Source organism: Bidens hawaiensis, unplaced genomic scaffold (assembly GCF_021521415.1).
Source record: "Bidens hawaiensis isolate Kalapana, Puna unplaced genomic scaffold, B.hawaiensis_p1.1 tig00011607_1, whole genome shotgun sequence".
Taxonomy (NCBI): domain Eukaryota; kingdom Viridiplantae; phylum Streptophyta; class Magnoliopsida; order Asterales; family Asteraceae; genus Bidens; species Bidens hawaiensis.
In genome coordinates this window covers 229,356-253,278 of record NW_027491905.1, presented here as the reverse complement: position 1 = coordinate 253,278, position 23,923 = coordinate 229,356, and the positions used below count along the sequence as shown (strand labels likewise).

General features: G+C 35.1%; 1 protein-coding gene across 1 annotated transcript; it reads right to left on the bottom strand.

The window, feature by feature from the left end:
• Nucleotides 1-227: 227 nt before the first annotated feature.
• On the bottom strand, nt 228-23,923 carry LOC143538329 (uncharacterized). The gene is made up of 6 exons (XM_077031911.1): nt 23,813-23,923; nt 2,004-2,098; nt 1,712-1,907; nt 1,456-1,563; nt 1,107-1,357; nt 228-771 (listed from the first exon to the last, which is right to left on the bottom strand). Exons 1-6 carry the CDS (start codon nt 23,921-23,923, stop codon nt 228-230), a joined length of 1,305 nt encoding a protein of 434 aa, XP_076888026.1.

Sequence of the window (23,923 nt, the reverse complement as noted above, 5' to 3'; positions counted from 1 at the left end):
TTAACAAAAGAAAAAGTTAAAAGAAAGTAAATTGAAAAAAATAAAAAACACAAAATAACAAAACCATTATACCACTTGCAATGTAATTCATGATAATAGGAAATTAAGAACGAGCATGCTGAAAAATAAGAACAAAATAAGTATCAGAACCTAACATGCATTCCTATGAAATTTATTTATTAATTCCACAAATCATGTTGCATCCAAAATGGCTTCCCAGAAACTATCTAAACATTATAACTGGTTTCAGGCTCTGCCAAAGACTTTTTCTTCTTGTTCTTGGGATTTAAAGGGCAATTACGAGAATCATGATAAACATACTCACAGCAAGTACGACATAACCTTGCGACTTTAGCTGCCTTCTCGACATTTTGCTCAGTCTCACCCATCACTTGACGAACCTTGCCACATCCTTTAGTCCGAACATCATTTGGATTCTCAATAAAATCATCACTCTCATTCACATTGCCAATAATTTCTATAAAAACAGATTCGTTGTCATCTACCGCATCCGCATTTTTAAAACTTTTTTTAAAGAAAAAAGATATTAATTCTTTAATATTCATAGCAAAAGAATTAAGACCTTCAGAATCAACCCTCAACATGTCAACACACTGACTAACCATCTCCAAAATATCAAAACGTAAAACACTTTGAGGGTTCGAATACACACTAAAATGATTTGAAAGTGAGAAAACACTTCTAGGTAGAACATCCTGTTTCCACCTATCACTTACATACTTCAAAGAGATCTTGTCAACCTTTTTAATTCTGTAAACACAAAACACATGGCGGCATAAAAACCCAATACGATTGAATCCCATGCAAGAACAAGACGCCTAGTTGTCAGTAGGATCAAATTTAACCTGTAGGTTAAAAAGAAAATGTATGATTATATCATATGTTAACATATAGTTCACTTATAACATATGTTTTGAGGTTAACGTATAACATATGTTAACAATATAACATATGTTAACGTGTTAAAACATGTCACTTAACGTACCAGAAAGACGTTCGTTATATCCTTCCTTTTGTCCAAGTGTGTCACAGAAAATAAAACATGAGCATCAACGGATTTATTATTTGTTACATAACAAAAATACTTTCCTTTCATTATCTCCTTTCTAACTTCATTAAAAATTGTTTGAGTGTACAACTTAAATGCATGGTTTTCTATTTCTTCATCACTAGAACTTTTAAATGAAGCAGATGAAGTCTTGTACTCAAAACTTCTTTGAGAATAACGTTGACTGTCAAGTCTAGACTCCATACACAACATGAATTGGACAAGCGCATTAGTGCTAGTTGAGTTGACCTTAAATGTTGCGTTAGAGATTTCACACTGAGATGTAGTCTTCATTAAAAAACAAAATGGGATATCACGAAAATAAGCAGGAACCCAACGATCTCGGATCTCAAACATATCATTCAACCACTCGTTTTCTTGTAAACCAAACTTCTCAATAAGATAATGCCATCTGGACTCAAATGTATCAGGGGTGCTAAACAAATTCCAAACCAAACGATGTAGTCTCGATTGTCAATAACATCACCAGATACCTAATTTAAAAGAAACAAAAATGTATCAAAAAAACATAACACAAATATCAAAAAAAAATATCATTGCTCAATTTAATATCATAACCTTGGCTGGCAATTTCCTCATTATGTGCCACATACAAAGCCTATGACGTGACTCAGAAAATACCTTAACTATTGCTTGCCGCATAGAAGGATCCTGATCACTTAAAACTAACTTGGATTGTACACCATGACAATTAAGAAAGGATTGAAGCAACCATTTGTAAGAGTCGATAGTCTCACTAGTGATCAAAGAAGCTCCAAAAGTAACACATTTTTTGTGATGATCTACACTAGTAAAGGAAACAAATATCATTTTGTACCTGGAAAAGAAAAATTGTTAACATTATAACCATATGTTTTAAGTATAAATGTACATATGATAAATTGAAAACAAAACGTGGAATCAAAAGACTGACCTATTAGTCTGATACGTGGCATCAAAAGCCAAAACATGACCAAAACCTTTATAATTTAACTTGGATATCTCATCAGCCCAAAAGCTAGATCTTAACTTGCCATTTCAACTATAAAATCAAAAAAGAATTCGGGGCAACACTCGTAATGATTTTTCAACCGGTCAATAACTAACTGGGAATCGCTATCACCTATGAAAATCTTCATTCCATTGTAAAAGTTATTGAAATAAATAGGTGTACCTCTATATGATGACCACCCTTTATTGAGACAAGTAAACGATGAAAAACAGTAAGACCAATTCTATTTAAACTCATCTGGTGGATAATGTTTTGGTTGAAAATGAAACCTTTCTAGATATCTTAGTCACGTCACGGTTAAAAGTGTTAACAAGACAATGATTGTGATCTTCTACAAACTTTGACACAATGAAGTTAGATGTTTCACAACAAAATGAAACACCTAGGTGAGCCTTGCAATTAGTTACGGTAAATTTTTTTTTGCCTGAAATACATTGAGGGTTCAGCCATGGAATAAAATGAACGTTTGCTTTGGGGGGTACCACACTTACTACACCCTAAATACTTATGAGTAACGACACCTTTCCATTTCTTAGTTTGGACTTTGTGGACCGAAAAACCAGATTATTCAGCATACTTATAATACATAGTAACAACATCTTCCCAAGATTTAAAAACAGTGCCTTCAATAGGTTTTAAATTGTTATCAATCTTTGGACGCCAAAACTTCGTAACATTAGGAGAATAAAACATAATAAGAATCCTCTTCTTGAAGAATTGTTGGTTCTATGAAAACAGGAGATACGACATCTGGTTGGCCTAAGGATGTTTGGTTGCTAAAGATATTCTCTAAAATAAAAATAAAAAAAATTTAAATATAGTAGACAAGGGATCCCTAGTAGACAATAATACTTAAAAAAAATGGATTTTAAGTTGTTAAAGCATTAACACAAAACCATTTATAACCAAATGGAGTATTTAGAAATATTAAAAACTAGACTCATAACATCAATATGAGTTAATGAATACTACCTTGTTTGGTGGGAGTAACTAAGTTGTTCAGAAAAGTATTTGAAGTAGACTGATCAAAAGGGATACTAAAAACTTGTCTGCTGGGAGTAATTAATGTGATATCATCAGGAGAAGGATTATAGCCGGCTGCAACATCCATTATGATAAAGGTAAAGTGGGTGAAGGAAGGTGGATAAGATTAACGGTGAGTCTTAAATTGTGTTTATAGAAGAAGTAAACAAAATATAGGAGAACATATGAAATGACATCTACTGAAATATGAAAAGACAACAAATGACAACAATATAAAAAAGATTTTCCAACATCAATTAAATAAATTAAAATAAATGGGGTTCAAAGGAATTCAAAATGGTTCCACCAAATAAATAATCAGTGTCATCTCCCAAACTCCCACTCACATCCCATTCACATTTCGAGTAATACATTTTACTCTACCCATAAAAAAAATATACAAAAATGTGTCCCGGCCCAAGTACACCTCCTAAGGATGTTATTGAAAACAAAAGGTGATTTGGACTAAATAACACTACAGTTGAAAATCCTGCTAACAATGTGGTTGAACCAGCTAATCAACAAGTGGAAATTGGCATTGTCTAGGTTGAACCGAATGGTGAGGTTAACAATCAGCCACATGTAGACGAGAACCCACATGAAGACAACCATCCTCCTCCTCCACCTCCTCCTTCTAGTCTTCGACCCACACAAGAAGTGTCTGATTGGGAAGAAGGGTACGAAACAGACCCCGTGTAACACCCCGTAACCGCAGCGGAAACGTACACGGGATGCAACAGACACATCTGATATCAACAGCATTGCTTATAAATAAAACACCACTACATTAATTTAAACGAATTACATTGTTCCGAGTTTCGTTACCATCTAGGCGTTATCACATAAGTTTTACCGATAGTACATTAACATATTTAATGCAAAATATAGATCCTTAATCTTCCACAAAATAGCACACATCATCAAGCACGTATCACTCATTCCAATTTGGGTGTACCTAGAAAGCATGTAAAGAAAACGGGTCAACTACGAATAGTTGGTGAGTTTCACTAATTTAAATAAACCATAACAAATCATTATAATAATCTAAATAAGCGATGTAATTATACTGAGCCCACAAGTGAAAACTCTGTTAACCCCGAAACCTATCAAATAACCCCTGGGGACACTGTTAACCCAGAACATTTCCAATAACCTCTGGGAACACTGTTAACCCAGAAACACATTTAAGAACCTCTGGGGACACTGTTAACCCAGAGCACTGTTTCGGGCCTTACAATATTAGTAACTCAGACAATTTCCATCTTAACACATTACCGTACGATTCCCGTACAATAAACATTATATAAATACATTCATTTCCATGCGATCAGCATGTACTTAAACATTTTGATAGAAACATGCTTTCCGCCCCGGGAAAATATTTAAAACAGTTCAGTAAAAAGGGGCTCGTGAAACTCACCTTTTTGGTGAGCAGAGATGTAATACTGTGCACGGCTACCTGTCCGGATCTGTAATACGATCCGTAAGTCGTTACTACACGATTTCTATTAATATAACTTAAATTCGTGTTAACCGGTACGTCTGGGGACACTGTTAACCCAGTACCGTACACGATCCGGGGACAATGTTAACCCCGATACACTTCTCAGGACTTAGATTGTGATATCACTTAGAGTTCTTTAGTCAAAACTACCATTAGTTTGTTTTCTCGATTTGCGTGCCTAGCACGGTTATTCGTCTTTATGTTTTCAAAAATGAGTTTGGCCACATACGACCCGAAAATAGTTTTTATTGATATTTTAATTAAAGTGGTGAAATTAGAGCTCAGTTTAGACACCCCGTTTGGCCGCGGGGCCCGTTTCCGTCTTTAATATACCGGAAACGACTAAATCGGGTAAAATTACCCAAATCATCCGAATTATTTTCGGATGATTTATTTTTACTTGATTAACTCAGTTTCATGAAAATAGTCCATTTTTAAGGTTTTTATACACCAGTCAGCTCGCTTAGGCGAACTTTGCCGGTTTACACGTTTTAAGCTTTAAAAGTTTGTTTTTAAGTTCCATTTAGCACAAATAAATATCCGCTTAGTCTCGGATCTTGAAATTTTGTACAATTCAGTTTTTGACAGTAAGGAATTTTATAAAATATTTCCAGATTTAATTTCTATATTTAACATTTATTTATCTATTTTTAAACATCATTTAAACAACAAATATGTCGAAAATACCAAATGACCTTAGAAAAATCCCAAATTTTTCTGAGATGACCCCTGCCATCCTCATAGTCCCCTGTAATTTTTCCAGAACCAAAATCTCATTTTTCATGCCATTTTCACCAAAACCGAGCTAGAAAAACCCTAGAACTCGTTTTACCGAAAAGCCTACTTAGACTTCTCCAATGGACCTGAAATTTTGTGTGTGACTTTTATATGTTATAAAAAGATTATCTGAATTTTTCCAGAATTGTTCATGATGTTTAGCTATTTTTCACCATTTTTAGCCAAAACCGAGCATTAAATTCACCAAATATTCATCCTTTATCCAAAAATTACCAAAATTTCACAGATCTCATATTTTCATGTTTAGATCATCTCTGTGAAATTTCATGACTCAACTCTAAGTCTACCACAATCTGTCCAAATCTTACAAATCATACGAAAAACCGAACTACCTTGTGTTTCTAGCTTTAGATCGCAAAGATCTTGCTTTCTAGCCTTTGCTAGCAACTAGCTACAACACCTACAAGCACAACAACACCACACCAAGCAAGTTATACCCACAATCAAGCCATTTCTTTCATGGTTTCGGTTAAGACATCAAAACAAAGATTTTAACCGTAAAAATTCGTTTTTGACTCTTTTAACTCCTTTCTTGGACCAAGATCCCTTGTATAACTTGTATACATCACTTGATCATGCAAGAATCGGTTTCATCTCGGGTTTTCACCCATTTTTCACTTGAAACCTCATTTTCTCATGATTTTGGAATTAAAAAGCAAGATCAAACCATAATAACATGTTTATACCTTGTGGATCTTCTTAAAAATCAAAGGTTTTGATTGAATGTGTAAAGGGTTGAGAGGATTTGGAGAGTTGGAATGTTAAAAAAAAAATGAAGTGTGTGTGTGTGTACCAATGGACCGATCGGTCCATGTATGGTGTGGGGTGGGGCCCACATCTCAAACCTTGGCCACACATTCGGATTGTGTAATCCGGATAATGTTGTGGATAATCTGGTTCAGTTCGTTTTTCGGTTAAACGTTTAATTCCGCTCAAAACGAGGCCAAAACGGTCGTTTTTCGGCTTAAAAATAAAATTTATATAAAACCGATTTAAAAACTTTAAAAACTTAAACCATGACATTTATTGACTTAACATATCATATTGTCGGTAATTGTGCATCTTTTTCGGCTTGATCGATCGTCTCTTGCTTGGTTTGATATTAAAGGTTTCGTTTAACGTACCGACGTACCATTAAATCGAAAACTCTTTTCTGTGCTTTAATTCACTTATCCCGAAGCTTTAATACTTCGTAAACATCACTAAACATTATATATTTCGTCTATAATGTAATCCCCGATTCGTTCGGGTTTCAATAACCGTTCATCGATTAATCGTAATTTCAATACGACTAGCTGTACATTCGAGTATAATTCGTACTGTGAATCTTATATACTCGTATAAACACATTATAATTCATATATTCAGTATTAAATAACACGTAAATAGTATATTCCGGCTAGGGTATACCTGAACTTGCCGGAATCGTTACACCCCGGGGCAGAATACAAACCACCACTACACTCTCCTCCACCTCCACAGCCGGAACCGGATGGTTACGAGTATGAGCCCGACCCCTTTTACTATGTTAGTGAGTCTGACGAGTCATGGGACTAATACAATTGGGGGAGAAAATAAGTTGTTTAATGTTTAATTATGTTCTATTTTTAATTTAGGTTTAACGTTTAATTATTTTAAAGTTTAATGTAGGTTGAATGTTTAATCTACATTTAATATTTAATTATGTATAACAATAGTTTAATGTTTAATTATGTATGCTATTGGTTTAAGTTTAATGTTGTAGCTCGACTCAAAGTTTGGATGCCATTATTTGTTAACACACTCTATGTTTTTTACTCTATTTTTACATTAATCCACAATTATCACGTGATTGGATTTCAAAAGGACATATATTCTAGCATAACGAAAAAGTTAAGAAGCATAACGAAAAATATACACAAAGGACATATGTTAAGAAGCTTACTATAACTTATGTTAACATATAAAAAACATATGTTATCATAACAAGGACATGTTATCATAAAAAGGACATATGTTATCATACGTTTATGTCCTACAACATATAATTACCATACTAATAAAATATGACAAGATAAAGGGAAATACAGTAAACTAAAAAGAAAAACCACAAAGATCTAGATTATATTAATAAAAAAAATGAGTTCAAGATTAGAACTACATATACAAAAGACTAAAAGCATACTAAAAAGAAAAGAAATAACAAGCTAACAAAAGAAAATGGCACAGAACAAAAAAATTAAGGTGATATATCAGGAGTGTAATCACCACATTGGTTATAACGATCTGGACTGACTCGAGCCCACTGCCAAAAAAAGCATTCCTCACCCATCAAACTTGGATACGGGTGGTAATCATCACACAAAACGCAAAAACCAAACTCTTTAGGATCAGGAGTATGAGAACCAAATATAACCGAAGATGTAACTTCATCAGAAACATGATAAGCATCGAGATGGGTGATTACGGTGACCGGCTTGAATGTATAATTAACATGTTGAACAACGGGAAAAACGTCAACAGATACGGGGAGGTCAAGTGTTGGATTAACTTGATGAAAAACTGGAACAACATCAACAGACACGGGGAGGTCAACGCTTGAATAATGAAGATTAGAAGAATCGTATGGTGTTAGTTGATGTTGTTTCTTTGAAGAAGAAAACCCTGAAAAATCTAACACTCTCTTTGCTTTGGGAGACATGTGTGAAGAAGGGTAAACTGGAAATAAGAAAAATGAAAATTTGAAAATGTAAAGAGAGAGGAAATGATATAAACAGGGAAAAAAAGATATGGTTGTGAAAATCGGTGATTTGACAAGTTGAAAGCATAAAGTCGGGAAATAAAGAGGATGGAGTCAAAAAGACTAATTTACCCTTCTAGTTAAACAACTATTAAATATATCAAGTGAACACATGGCAAAACCACAACCACATACTTGAGTTTCCAGGGTTTTCACAACTGGAGAGGATTTCTGGCATATACTTCCCATATATATATATATATATATATATATATGGTAAGGATCCTAAGAGAACCCTGTGCAAATTGGTAACTTTGAGAACCATTTTGAACCACTAAAAACACCTTTAAAAAATCATAAAACAAAAAATAATAAAAATTTTAAGAAGGTAAAAAAACCAAAATTCTTATATTTCATTTCGGTTTTATTAAAAAAAATAAAAAAAATAAAAAAAAAACGTCATATTATACACATATGTATAATTTTATTTAATCTTTAGTTACGTAATACACACATATGTACAGTATCATTTATCTTAAATTATACATGTGTACAAAAAAAAACATGTAAATGTACATATATGTATATATTATACATATGTGTATATAATTTAGCTAAACCGAGTTTTTTTATGAAACCGGGATGATAAAATAAGAATTTTGGTTTTTTTACATTTTTGATTTTTGTGTTTTTTGTGATCCAAAATGGTTCTCATAATTCTCAATTTCAAAAAAGTTCCCTCATGATCCTGATCTATATATATATATATATATATATATATATATATATATATATAATATATATATATATATATATATATATATATATATATATATATATATATATATAAGATTGATTTCTTTTGAAACCGCTTTTAATTTTAAGAACTCGAAAGAACTCAACGTAACAAAAAAAAATTGAATTTTTTTTACACATGTGTAATAAGTTAGTGTAAGTAATGTACAAAAAATTACAGTATTTTTTACACACCGAATAGACTTATTACACATGTGTAACTAACATTTAAACTTGTGTAATTATCAAAAATACATATTCTCTCTCTTGATTCATTTTTTAATTAAATTTAATCTCAGCTACATATTTCATATCATTTAATTAAATGTGTGGTCCAAAATTGAGTTCTTAAAGTTCTTACAACTCATCAAGTTCTCAAAATATCTCTCATATATATATATATATATATATATATATATATATATATATATATATATATATATCATACTGACACATATAAATCATTAGATGCTTGCATTATTTCATTGAATTCTTTTTTGGATAAATGTAAGGCCCCTAACTCGGTAGCCCTATATTAAAGTCGGATTTATTCATAAACACAGTCCTTACAAATCAGAGTTAATTAAAACTTTCGCGAAAACGTTAACTTAAATCATTCATTACAAACCATTAATCTATTCTTAAAACCATAAAATATAACATCATATTTAAAATATCATTTCTTACATCTTTAGATGCCAACCGTTCAATCCATGCCATGTGCCTTCCTCATGCTATTTCTTTAGTCAAATCACCTACGTGCATGCTAAAAGTCAGCTACGCTGAGTGAGTTCTAGTTAATCAAGCAACTTATCATACAACCATTACATGCATTTATATACATTCTCGAAGACACATAGGTTGTGTTTGTTTTTGCTTCAAAGGTCTGCAGGAGGGTTATGTCTGCGGCGCGCAGACATAAGTTCCTGAAGACAGTTTGTTTAAAAAAAAGAAAAAAATCTGAAAACTACTTATATGGTCTTAAATAAGAAGCTAATATCCGTCATCTTCACACTTCTTCACACTTCTTATTATCCTACGAACATTCAATGTCCAACAACACCACCACCCCCACCACCACCACCCACTGTCGGCCACCACCACCACCACCACCCACCACCTACTGTCCACCACCACCCACCGTCCGACGCCACCACCACCACCCACCGTCCAACTCCACCACCCACCTTCCGCCACCACCACCCACCGTCGACCACAACCCACTGTCTGCAACCACCACCCGCCACCACCACCACCCACCATCCACCACCACCACCTTCCACCACCCACACCACCACTGGTCATCACCACCGCAGACCACAACCACCGTCCATCACCACCACCCACCACCACCACCACCACAGTACACCACCTACCACCATACCCACTATCGACCACCATCACAGTCCACCACCCACCACAACCATCCATCACCATCGTTCACCGCCTACCTCAATCGTCTACCACCAATCGTCAAGCACCACCCACTTCCATAATTCGTACACACCACCCACTTCCATAGTTCGTACACACCACCCACTTCCATAGTCCGTACACCACTACCAATTATTTTAGCAGTCTACAAACGTTAAATGACTTCTATCTATTGTGATATATATGATAGGTTACTAGTTTTCAGCTTATGCAAACGGTATCCAGTTTATAAAACAAACAGTATTATATTTTCAGATTGCAGACCTTCAGACCAGATCTTCTGTTGCAGACATAAAATCAGATGAAATCAGATTGTAGACAGTTTTTGTCTTCAAAAACAAACAACACCATAGTCGTCTATCTAACCTGCTCACCTCGCCACTAACGTCTTATTTACCCCTACATCTTAGCCACTTGATTACGGAAGCGCATTAAGGCTTGCCCTCCCGCGTACTTGCGTAATGCCACTTAATAACGAAGGAACGCAGAGGCTTACTCTACCACACACTCACGTTATGCCACTTTAATAAAGAAGGCACGCATAGACTTACTCTACCACGTACTATCGTTATGCCACTAACCCCCTTACTAGACCCCTATCCTTTTCTATCACACTCTACTTCTACTTGTCTATAACACACTTTCTATCAGTTCATTATTTACATAATAAGCAAGCCACATCATAGCATTCATACACACTAATAACCACTAGACAATCACTATCCTTGACGATACGTGCAATATCCGATGATCGTTCACGCACCGACAAGCATTATATAATAGCTACCTCGTATATCATCTATGGCATACACTTATCACTTAAGGTAAGTGTGTTCACACTTCACATCGAGTATGCACACAGCCCCGAAAACATAACAAGGAAAATGGGGCTAGAAACTCACCTGAACTAGGTTACTTCTTCTGTATATGGTTATTCCTTTATTGAGTTGTGCACGACTAACTGTATAATCATTACATGTATTAAATACCGATCTAGTTCTTCTTGTCGTTTACTTAATTAATCTTAGGTGCTAGCCGGTTTTACTTCATTGAATCTTTACCCGGTTAGTTAATCGTTACTCGTTAACCTTTAAAGGTATCTTTCATAAATTATCAAGTCCAAGGGCTATTATGTAATTATATCATTCTTTTCTAAGTCCAGGGACCATTCTGTAATTCTGCCAAACTTCTAGTTCATCCCAGTCCCTTAACAAATGGGTTTCATAACGAATGAACCCATTCGTTACTTCTTAACGAACTGCCTATTATAACGAACGGGTCATCATCATAACGAATTGGACCTTAACGAACTGGTCATCATCATAACGAATTGGACCTTAACGAACTGGTCATCATCATAACGAATTGGACCTAACGAACTGGGGCTAGTTCATTATTCTTTCATTAACGAATCAATTCACGGATGGCTTAACGAATTACCTCTAGTTCATTACCTCTGCTTAACGAAAGGTCATAACGAATTACTTGCTAATTCGTTATGTCTCTGTTAACGAACTAAGGTTAGTTCATCACGTTCCCGCTAACGAACTAGGGTTAGGTCAGAACATTCTCTGACAAAACAATCAACCTCGTACCCACATTCTCCGGCGCCGCCATTGCCGGAAAACCAGGATCTCGCCGGAAAAGAGAGATCTCGCTTGTTTCACCACCGTTTTCACCGTTTTTCGTCCCGTTCGATCCAGATCTGAGCTAGGGTAATCCCTAAGCTCATCTTTTGATCGGTTTATACCCGATTCCATCCGGATCTCGTGACTTTAACGGTTTAAGGTGCCGGCTCGTCGTTTCCCGACTAAATCTAACGGGTTTGAGTTCATACAATATCATACTATCATTACCTCGGGTCGAGATCAGTTCTTCTTCTTGGTTTCGGCTAGAGAGAGAAAGTAGGATGAGAGAGAGAGAGAGCTAAGAGTGTGTTTTGGGTGGTGTATGAAATATGTGAGAATGAAAGGATTAATGGGTGATTATGGTTTATATATTATGTGTCATGGGCTTGAGCCCATGGTCCGTCTTCCTCCCTTTCTAATCCAAGTCCATTACCCATATTACTTAACCCAACACAAGCCGGACTCATAATAACTCCTACTTTATTTTATTATTTCCCCACTAACCCGAGTAAACTTTCCTACCCAATATTAAATAATATAATTAAAATTATTTTTAGAAATTTCGGGATGTTACAATAAACTAGGATTTCATCAATAAATCATACAAACTTGAAAGAAAACATGAAATCAATAGACTTACGTGTGATGATTCCTAGATATTCGACATAATTTTTAGCACTTCCAAACACCCAGAAACCCTAGAAATCCCCCCAATATGTGTGTGTCCTTGTGTGGAAACGGCTATGAGGAGTTATGAGGAGACTAGGGTTTGATTTAACGGTTTAAAACAAATTTCTGCATTTAGTGCCGCTTACCGACATGCGAAAGTTGAGGAAGTTATGTCGTCGCGTGCCGCGACGTATTTTTTTAAACTCTAATTTCATGCCTTGCAATCATATAATCAAATAATTCAAACATATAGTTAAGTAAAATAAATATTTACATTATTCAAATTTCTTAACTCGTTATGGTTCGCTTCACCAAAGTGTTAGGACAGACTCGTGTGTGTATCATGTTACATTATGCATGAATGTTTAAGATAACAAAATGTGTATTAATGAAGTTAACCTGAAAATGTTGGTATCACATCATGCCCTTGTTGAAAGAACTTCCGTCCCAAAAGTTTGAATGATGTCGCTAGTGAAAGAAAATATGATTTTACTTTTACAAGTGTTACACCAAAAGTCCAATCTAAGGTTACACAGAGGTTTGGTTTTTTTTTGAGTAGTCTGACCAAAAACACTCTCCACCGACCGGAAACTAACGACGTTAAAATTATGTTAGTCGCGGATCGTTGAGGTAAATATGTTAAAATATAGGATCGCCAGCAGACATTTCGGTAGTTGAGACCGTTATTTACCGATAGTAAATAGTTGAGAATATTTAAATCTAATTTTCTTTCTCAAGATGATTCTTACATTTTTTTTTGAAAAAAACCACATCTTCATTAATCTAATGCTTATCTTCGAGACTTCGATCCACATAGCAAGTAGCAAGTGTTGCATCAAATTTGATAGGCCATTTATAAACATGGGATTACATTGACTTATTTTTAGTTAAATGGGCCGTAGATAAACTCTTGGTCCAAATGAGTTTAGAACTCGACCGGTATGAACAATATTATCATGAAACATTCTAATGTATCTATTTGTTCTAAAGCAAATTCAAACTTGCTAAAGGTCCAGTGCCACCGAGTTCAGAGGCGGGCCAATTGTTAAACAATTAAGTCCAACAAAATATACCATAATCTAACTTGTTATTGAGTCAACTTCAAAATTTATAGTTGACAAACAAAATATACCATAATTATTTTTCAATATCATTATTTAATAGGGGAGTGGACGAGAAAACAAATAAAATTAAATGACCTATAATGGTGACACGCACCCTTAGGTAGTTTTATTGAATAGTATATATAATACAATACTTATATGGAAAAATATAAGTAGAAGGTAAAACTAAAAGTGATTATGTTAGCGGTTCCCGAGGGAAAAATGTAAATACTATACTTCTGCACCACTTTTTTAACGCGATTCAATTGCTGATAAAAAAAATTGCGAGGAGGCTTAACTCTAGGTCACAAGTCGTCAAAACCAAGGGACAAGTTTTGTATGAATTTAAGCGTATATCTTGAACTTTTCATGTTACTAGCTATCACCTACTTGAGTCGTGTTGCATCGTGTGTGAATAATGTGATAGGGATCTTGAAGATTCAGTCATTCGCTTCAACAAGTTTCGGGACTCTAAAAGGTTAGATTTCTTGACATATCCTATGGTTTTTTAATGTTTTTTGCAATTTGTAATTTTAACATGGTGGAAAGTTCAAATCATTGTATGTTCAATTATTTTACTACTAATGTAATTGTTAAAATATGTATACAAATCCCCACAATATGATAAAATGTCAAATTAGAAAAACATTTTCTAAAAAATTCTCAAGGAATGAAGATGATATTATAAATGAGATAAGAAGAAACTTTAAACTTAAAAACTTCTATATATAGAAAAAATATAAAATTTGGATACACAATTTATGATGTTTTAAATTAATATAAGTAACTTTTATAACTTTCTAAGATGCTTTACATAAATATCCATTTAAAGAATATATTTTTTTTGTATGCAGAAACACCTTTCTCAAATACACATTTTCATTATTATTTGCTATCGTGGGGAAAAAGAATTGTAAGATACTTAATTACTACAGATAGTTGGCGTACCATGATTCTGGATTGGGCTTATGTGTATGCGAGCTTCCTAAAACGAAAGTCAACAATTAAACGAGTGCTATACAATGTCACTTAATGTAAAATTATCGCAGGAGCTTGATAAGTGGGCCTAAGTGGAGAACTTACATTAAACGTTTTTGGTAAGTTCGAGTCGAGTAAATATGGATACGTACAATGGGGACGTGATTGGTCACCGAATGCATATTTGGAATAGCTAATTCTAAAAAAGTTAACATTCCTTGTTTAAGAACCACTTGTTTGGATGTTAGAACACTTGATTCTTATGCAATGACGGATGTGGTATGTCAAAACATCCTTGCTTGGTCTAGTTTGTTGTCACAACCCGGCCCCAGAGGCCTAGCTGTGTGACCAATAGTTGGTACCGGTTTTGTAAATATATCAAAGTTACGTTCTTTTAGTGGAAGTCATTCAATAAATAATCTTTTTTTTATTTAAAATTTTGAGTTTTAATACCCAACTTTTATTTTAAACATATCTTTGAAAACAAAATATAAATTATATTATTTTATAATTTAAAATGATTGAGCCATCAGATAGCATCTAATGACTATATCTCCAATATTTAATTATGTCTTCTTACATGTTGATACGTTACTGACGTCTCAATGCCATTTTCAGAATTTCGTTAAAACACAAATATAGTTTTATGTACAGCTCAGCAGGGCATCTGCTTTTTTCCCTGGGGGTATCCAATAACATACACACACAAGTCAACATTTCTCTAAGAGTTGTGCAAGTATGGAGATATTGTTTGAGACTAGCGTATAGCATGTAATGTGCTAAATGTGGTCTATAAAAACTTAACCTAACCCGGACGCTCTAGTTTTAAATTTATAATCCTAGATTATCCTAATGTTAAACCACTAGACATGGAAGTGTACATATCGACTATAGTAAAGCCTAATAAAGTCTGGATATCAAACCCACATGACATTAGTGACACTTAAAACTAGACTCTAACTAATAACTTAAGAATTTTTATTTACTTGATTTGGGGTTATTTAAATATTAATGATTAAATATAAACTTATGAATTAACTAAGAAAACTAAATAATACCTAGAAAACAATTGAATAAGCCTAAGTGAATCAGATGAAGAAAATAACTACCTGGTGTTAGTGCAAAATGTCTAATACTAGATTTTGTAGGATTAAACGAGCTTATTTTGGTTATGATAGAATGTTAAGGACGTATAAGTTTGTTCCCAACGTATAAGTCTTATAAGCCCGTATAAGTCTTATACGCTGTAGACTTATACGCCTATAGGCCAACATGTATAAATAGGTGAAACTTTGTCATATTTTGTAATCTTTTGGTGAAATACTTTGAGAATCACTTGTACTCTTTAACATTGTTATATTCAAGAGTATTGGGATGAGAAAAGACTTAAGGAAGATTGGAATCTTCTCAACCTCCTTGGAAAATGGCTAAGTATGGAAACCGAGCACACTTAGGCCTCCCGACAAGCTAAATCTTAGTCAAGCAAGGTTTTGCTCTTCGAGTAAAGTTATCTTCTGGAATTCTTCTTAAGTGTTAGTTCGAGCAAACTACACTTCATCAAGCACGGTTGTTCTTCAAGTCAAGAAAGGTTTGTTTCATAGCGAACTCTTGACTAAACCAAGCTAAAACCAAGTATTTTGGTGGAACAAGCAAGGTTTATTTATAATAAACAGTGCTCCGAGCAAGCTTTAAGGATGCGAATGAAGAAATTACTTAAGGACTTCTAATGATCAAGGTTCAACCCCGAGCAAGCTACAGTGTCAACAGAACACTTGGACTTGTTCAAATAAGTTAAATAAACAAAAGGTTGAAGGGATCTCTGAAGAACAAGTTTGCTCGTAGGATATATACCGAGCAAAATTTGGTATTATCAGGAAGATTGAAGTTTGCTTGATAATTACTTTCTAAGAATAATAATCTAAGTAAAGCTTACTCGGAGAACTGTTCCCCAGCACACTTAATGGTTACCAGGTCTGCTTGCTAAAGACAAAAGCTGCAAAGCTTACTCAAAGACCTGTTTTACACTTAGAACTTTTTGTAATACGTTTGAATATGTTTAGTATCAATCATTAGGGTTTCTAGAAGGAATGCCAGTGTATGCCTATAAAAGGAAACTTTAGGGCACGCCTATGACAACAACAGACACTGGGCAAATATTGTGATTTGACGGCTGTCTTTATCTTGTACGGAAAAGCTGCCAAGAATACAAACATTCCACCTAGAAACCCTAACTGATTTTCATTGTATCCTTCATAATATAAATGGAAATCTTTTGAGTTACTTTGTGTGTTTGTTACTTTCCTGTCCATTGAGAAATATTAAGAGTATTATTGATTCCGCCTTTAATATTCTTAGGTTTTTCATAAAAATAGTATGTCGTAAGCTTCTTATCAACACGTTTGTGTGGGCTACGATTGTGAGTGATTGAGCGATTAAGTGAGCTATAAGAGACCGACAAAGAGTGATTGTTACGATGAATTGCTATTTGTTTGATTCCTTTGCAATTTGTTTCTGCCTTGTAGCTTAGTATAATAACACAACATATTCGGTCCGTATCGTATTGCACTTACATGTATACGATGACATCTTATGATCCGGAAACCGGTCCTTCAAGTGGTATCAGAGCATAAGGCTCATGTTTACTACCGAATTAAACACATCAGTTCGTATCAAGTTGAAAGTTTGCAAGGCAAAGTTATCACCGAAACTTATTTCTTCAATTAAACACTCAAATGTGGATCAAAATCAAATTCAATCTCGACATCATGTTCGTAAACACCTTGTGATCACTTCTGCCCGAATCAAAACCTCAGATTCAATCAGATTATTCAAGAATCAGGTCATGATCGGTTCACAGAAACTTTCACTATATAAGACTGCTGATCCACGTATATGTTTCTTGATCAGCGCATAAGTCACTTGCTCTTCATAAATGTGTTCCTACGTATAAGTCAAGTGAGAGTGTATAACTTTTAAAACGTATAAGTCACTTAACAGCGCATAAGATACTTATACGTCGTATAAGTTTTATACAACGTATTAGACTTACCGCTAGTAATACATATACGTTCTATTACTTACATGCTGATGTTACTGTTTTACGTGCAAGTATGGAGGAAATTAATGCTTTGGTATCACAAACTTCGGCATTACTTCAAAACATAAATCTTGAGAATGAGATGGGCATGTCTACTAAGCCACCTAAGCTTTTGAGAATGGAGGATTGTCCGAGTTGTGCGGATAAATTTGAGATATACTGAAAGCTGTTAATTACAATGCATGGGAAGCGGTCGAAATGGAGTTCATCATTCCACATAACGAGAATGGTACCATATATCGTTTATCCCAAATCCCTGAGGGTGATAGAGCCAGATTTCTTCTAGAATAGAAAATGATGAATCTCTTTCAACAATCAATTAAGTCCGAGATTTTCCAACTGTTACATCACAATGGATCGTGCTACTCGATCTGGAAAGCTTTACTTAACAAAGACAGAGGAAATCCATATATGAGGAAGTCCAAAATGGCCTAGTTGAAAAAGGAATTTGATATCTTCACCATGATCAAAGGAGAGACAATGGCACAATTAATTGAGAGGTATTGCCATCTGGTTAATGAAATGAAAATATTGGGTATTGAGAAGAAAGAGTATGAGTATATTGATAAACTTTCTGACGCTTTACCTTAAGACTGGGAGACATTCATCATGATTCAACAATTGAACCCAGTTTCATATGCCAGGTTGACTCTTGCTCGATTTATTGAGAAATTAGAAGCCCAAGATCTCGAACTTCGCAAGAAGTAGAAAATGAAGAGTACCACGGTAACTCAAGATATCGGGTTACACTTAAATCCATCACAATCCATGGTGGCTCCTAGTCCGAAAATTCAAACTGCTTTTTGTCACTGATAGTAGTTGTGGTGGTAGTTCGCAACAAAATCAATTTCAACCAGCTACCATACCACACTACATAGGCAGCTACACTGGAACCAACCTATATTCTGATCAATCCTCAAAACACTCGAGTCCATCATCCGATGTTATGCAATGCGACATAGCTGTTAACATCAAGGAAATCAATGGACTTACTGACGTGAGGTCGAAGACTCACTAAAAAATAAACCTATTACAACTAATTAGATAGCAGTAAGCGGGTATCTAACACAGGGAGTTTGTGGAAAATATGTTACTAAGTAGCTATGTAATTTATCTATATTAATATAAGTGCAGAAAATAAATTCAAAGATTTGGTTGTTTGGTTTAATTAACAAAAAGAGCTTAAAACAATTTAACGAGTTTTAAAACAATAGGAGAAAATATGCCTTCCCTCGGTTTCAGGTTTCTATGAATGTCAAAGTTAATGTTTAAACTGAGATGAACAATAAATAAAGTTCGTGCTTATGTAAATGATTGCGATAATTGAGGATCAAGTACTTGGATTATACAACGCAAGGTAATCACTCAAAAACCAATTAGTTTATCCAACCCCGAATCTCTCCCGATTAATCTCGATTGCTTAAAACACCAAGAACTGACGTTTTAGAACACGAAATCAATAAACTAACAATCTATCAATGAATTCATAAACACCATAATAATGAAATCAATAGATTCAAACTATTATCTCAGAATTTGCATAAACATTCAATAAAACATTCATAAATAAACCTTACAGTCTGAGGGAAAACACAAAGAGAACTAACCGAGCATGATTCAGTTCATCATCCCCTTCAATTATAGTAATCATACGAATCAAATAAAGTCTCTAATGATTACCACACTCCAAATAATGTTATTTCACCCCAAAATCGCCTCTAGGTCGCTCTAGGATCAAAATATATGATAAGGATGTCAAAAGCCGTCCATAAAAAGACTTTATAAGGCTGTTACAAGTTTCAGCGTCAGGCCCACTGTAAGCTACGGTGGCCAATGTAGCTTACAGTGGCTTCAAATTACCCACGGTGGCTTAAAACTGCTTTACGGTGACCATTTTCTTTAGGGGCCACCGTAGTTTACGGTGGCCGGTGGCTTCCATTCTTGCCTCCTTGTTTTCTTTATAACTTACTCGTTTCAACTCCGTTTTCTTCACCGTTTTCGCCCACATTCTCATAATTACATCCTCTATCTTCTCCTACCTACAATTATATGAGTAACCATAGTCAACTAATTCCACAAAATAAACTGATTGTATGCATGGTTATTAACGATCATATATCACTTAAGGGTTATCCAATGGACCACCTGTCACATTTCCACACTTACCCGTTAATTGCCCTCATGCAACTCAATCATTCAAAGTTAAACATTAACTTATTTAACAAACCATGTCTCGAATAAGGTCCCAAGTCATACCTTATTCCCACATGTTTCGTATTTGCACTATTAACGCATTTATTTATCAAACCTAGAAATTCAACCAAACCTAACATGTTTCCTGTTTTTCTTTCACGCAACACACCCCCTCAAACTTTCCACTCAATACTTTTCTCAAAGCTAGCTTGATGCGCTAGTCCATCCAAAATGCACGTGTGCCAATCTACTATAATAAGCTTGTGTAACTATCGAACCTCCACCTAATGAATGCATAGACACTCGCACAAATCAAGAGGGCTTATTATGGGTTGTAACGAGGCCAAGTGTTCGGGTACAGAATAGGAATATTGAAAGTAGCTCAGGAGATCCGATCCGGCTTATTACATACATTATAAGAAAACCTAAGAAATGAGATAAACAACTACAAACACCACTAACTGTAGCTTACGGTGGCTTCAAATTACCCATGGTGGCTTAAAACTTTTCTACGGTGACCAAATTCTTCAGGGGCCACCGTAGCTTACGGTGCCCACCCTAAGCTATGGTGGCTTCCATTCTGGCCTCCTTGTTTTCTTTATAACTTACTCGTTTCAACTCCGTTTTCTTCACCGTTTTTGCCCACGTTCTCGTAATTACATCCTCTATCTTCTCCTACCTACAATTATATGAGTAACCATAGTCAACTAATTCCACAAAATATGCATGGTTATTAACGATCTTATATCACTTAAGGGTTGTCCAATGGACCACCTGTCACATTCCCACACTTACCCGTTGCTTTCCCTCAAACAACTCAATCATTCAAAACTAAACATTAACTTTTTTAACAAGCCACGTCTCGATTAAGGTCCCAAGTCATACCCTATTCCCACATGTTTCGTATTTGCACTATTAACGCATTTATTTATCAAACCTAAAAATTCAACCAAACCTAACATGCTTCCTGTTTTACTTTCACGCAACACACCCCTCTCAAAATTTCCACTCAACACTTTTCTCAAAGCTAGCTTGATGCGCTAGTCTATCCAAATGCACGTGTGCCAATCTACTATAATAAGCTTGTGTAACTATCGAACCTCCACCTAATGAATGCATAGACACTCGCACAAATCAAGAGGGATTATTATGGGTTGTAACGAGGCCAAGTGTTCGGGTACGGAATGAGAATATTGAAAGTAGCTCAGGCGATCCGATCCGGCTTATTACATACATTATAAGAAAACCTAAGAAATAAGATAAACAACTACAAACACCACTAACTTTTTTTTCTCTCTCATTTTCTTTTTTTTTTTTAATTTTGATACTTTGAATAATGAATCTCATTTTTTTTATCTCAATTTTTTTTGCATATCCTCAACAGTCTAATAAACCTAATACTAACTTCTCATATCAACTATCAAACAACAATATAATTACAAGAAATAACCTACTAAGTCGGATCGTCTCGCAAATGTTACAACGAGGTTGATTGAAGAATAATAGGTCCAAGAAATAGCTTCTAAAGGAACCAACCCCCGCCCCTCTCGTTAACCACGCTCATATGTATAATGTATGAGGCCTAACCCCCAAAACCCACACTCGCACTCATCCAGACGAGGCTATACCTAAATCCTCTATCATTTTTGCACTAATGCCAAGCTAAGGTCTCGGAGCGCATTCATTACACAAGTTCTAACAAGAAGGGACACACTGCTATCTTCAAATAATGCCAACCATGAAAGCCCGTGGTATAAAGTTTCAACCTAAAATTTGTTACCAGCATGTTACGTGAAATAAATAACCAAAAACATGTCACTCTTGGCTGAAAATATGTTACCATTTCTTTTAAACCTTGGCAACAATCACACAAGGTAATTATGACCATGAAAATGGACCTTTATCTCAACACGTATTTTGAACCACAAACAAAAAATTTCTCCAAAATTTTGAAATTTTCTCAAAAATATCTCCACATCCCCATACTTGGGATACATTGTCCCCAATGTATGGTTTTGGCACATTTTTTTATTTATTTTTATTTTTTTAAACATGAAAATTACCCTAAACCCGATACAGTGTCGAAGAGAAATCCATAAGAATTTCCCCACATTTGGTTTTTGCTAAGATGGCATGCTTAAAATACCAGTAATAACAAATAAACTAGAAATTATAATTCAAAATAAAAATAAAAATATACAAAATGTACAATTACCACCTTTTTGAAACTTTATGACATTCAAGGTGGATGACTGGCCCACTCCCGTGCAGCCTTCTCGTTATCAGCACCCTCTTTTTCAAGCAACTGTTGCCAATCTTCTGGCAAAACAGGGTCGGGCCCGAACATCCTCAATCTCCACCCTGGATCATTTAGGTTAGGTGGATGTTTCACTTTCGTCTTCCTTGGTCGACCACCTTTTTCTGCCACCTTCTCAGTCTGTTGATGCTCAACTTCTTTCTTCTTAACTAACCTGTCAATCACAAAACACTCCACTTTCGTGTGGTCCTTGCTAAAGGATACACACTTGTTAAAAAAATCCGCCTTCAGGCTTTCCTTGTCAATAAGAGTGTCATTAGTATTTTCAAAAAATAATAACCGTCTATCACGATTCCCAAATTTAATTCCCAATGTCCCTTTAGGACAATCAATCACTGTAAGTGAAGTGGCAAGGAAGGGTCTACCCAATATGATCGTGGGTTGCGTGTTAGTTACATTTCTTAGCATAATAAAGCACTAAAAAGTCAACCGGGTAACAAAAATCCTCCACATGTACCATCACATTATATATCATGCTTCGGGGAAGTGTATGGGTTTGATCCGCTAATACCACGGTGGTGTTTACTTTTTGTAGTAGACCAAACTCAAACTGATCATATAAACTACCGGGCATGATACTAACACAAGCTCTAAGATCTAGTAGTGCCCGATCATTTAAAATTCACCAATTTGGATTGATAAAAGGGGTACTCCTGGGTCTTGAAGTTTAATCGAGATAATATTATTATCAACCCTCTCATCCCTTATTTTGGTTAATTTTTCATTTAAACATTTATCACAAGAACAATTTTCAAAAAAAGATGTTTCATTCGGTTGTAATTCAGATTTATTTTGAAAAATTGTTTCATAATTACCCACATTTTCAATCTCATCACTAATATCTTCCACCACCTTCTCAACAAACTGTGGTGTTGGATCACTTTGAACACTAGAAATTTCAAAATTAGGTAAAAGACTTACCACGTTGATATGCACGTTTTTCCCCTTGTTTAAGCTCGAGTTGTTTTTCTTCAAATTCGCCACATCGGTTGCAAGTTGACCCATTTGATTGGTCAACGATTGGATGGCTTTGTCACAAATTACATCCTTTTGCGTGCGCACTTCATCAAGTTGATTTCTCCGTTGCATATCTTGTTGAATCATCTTTAACATGTCCATGACTTCATTCCCACTTGATGAAATTTGACCCGTTGACCCACTTTGACCGCCACTTCCTTGACCTTGAAACCCTTGATTATTCCCGTCATGAAAATTACCTTGGTTATTATATTGTTGGCGAGGAACATAATTACCTTGATTTCCTTGAAAATACGGGTTAGATTGAGTAGCCGGGTTTCCATAGCGGAAATTTGGGTGATTTCTTAACTAGGGGTGGTAGGTGTTGGAATTCATATTATAATTTCTACCACCTCCCTCTTGAAGTGCATTCACCTCCTCCACTGAAACTTGACCCACCACACACACATCCGAAGCATGACCCAGCTTGTTACAATTTGTACAAACATCAATTACCTGATTAGTTGTTTGTACCCCTTCTTCTTCCACTGCTCGCACTTGCGGTCTACCAATCGCCGGTCTTGCTCTTCGTCTGGTTTGAACCTTTCTCTTTGAAGTAACCGCCAT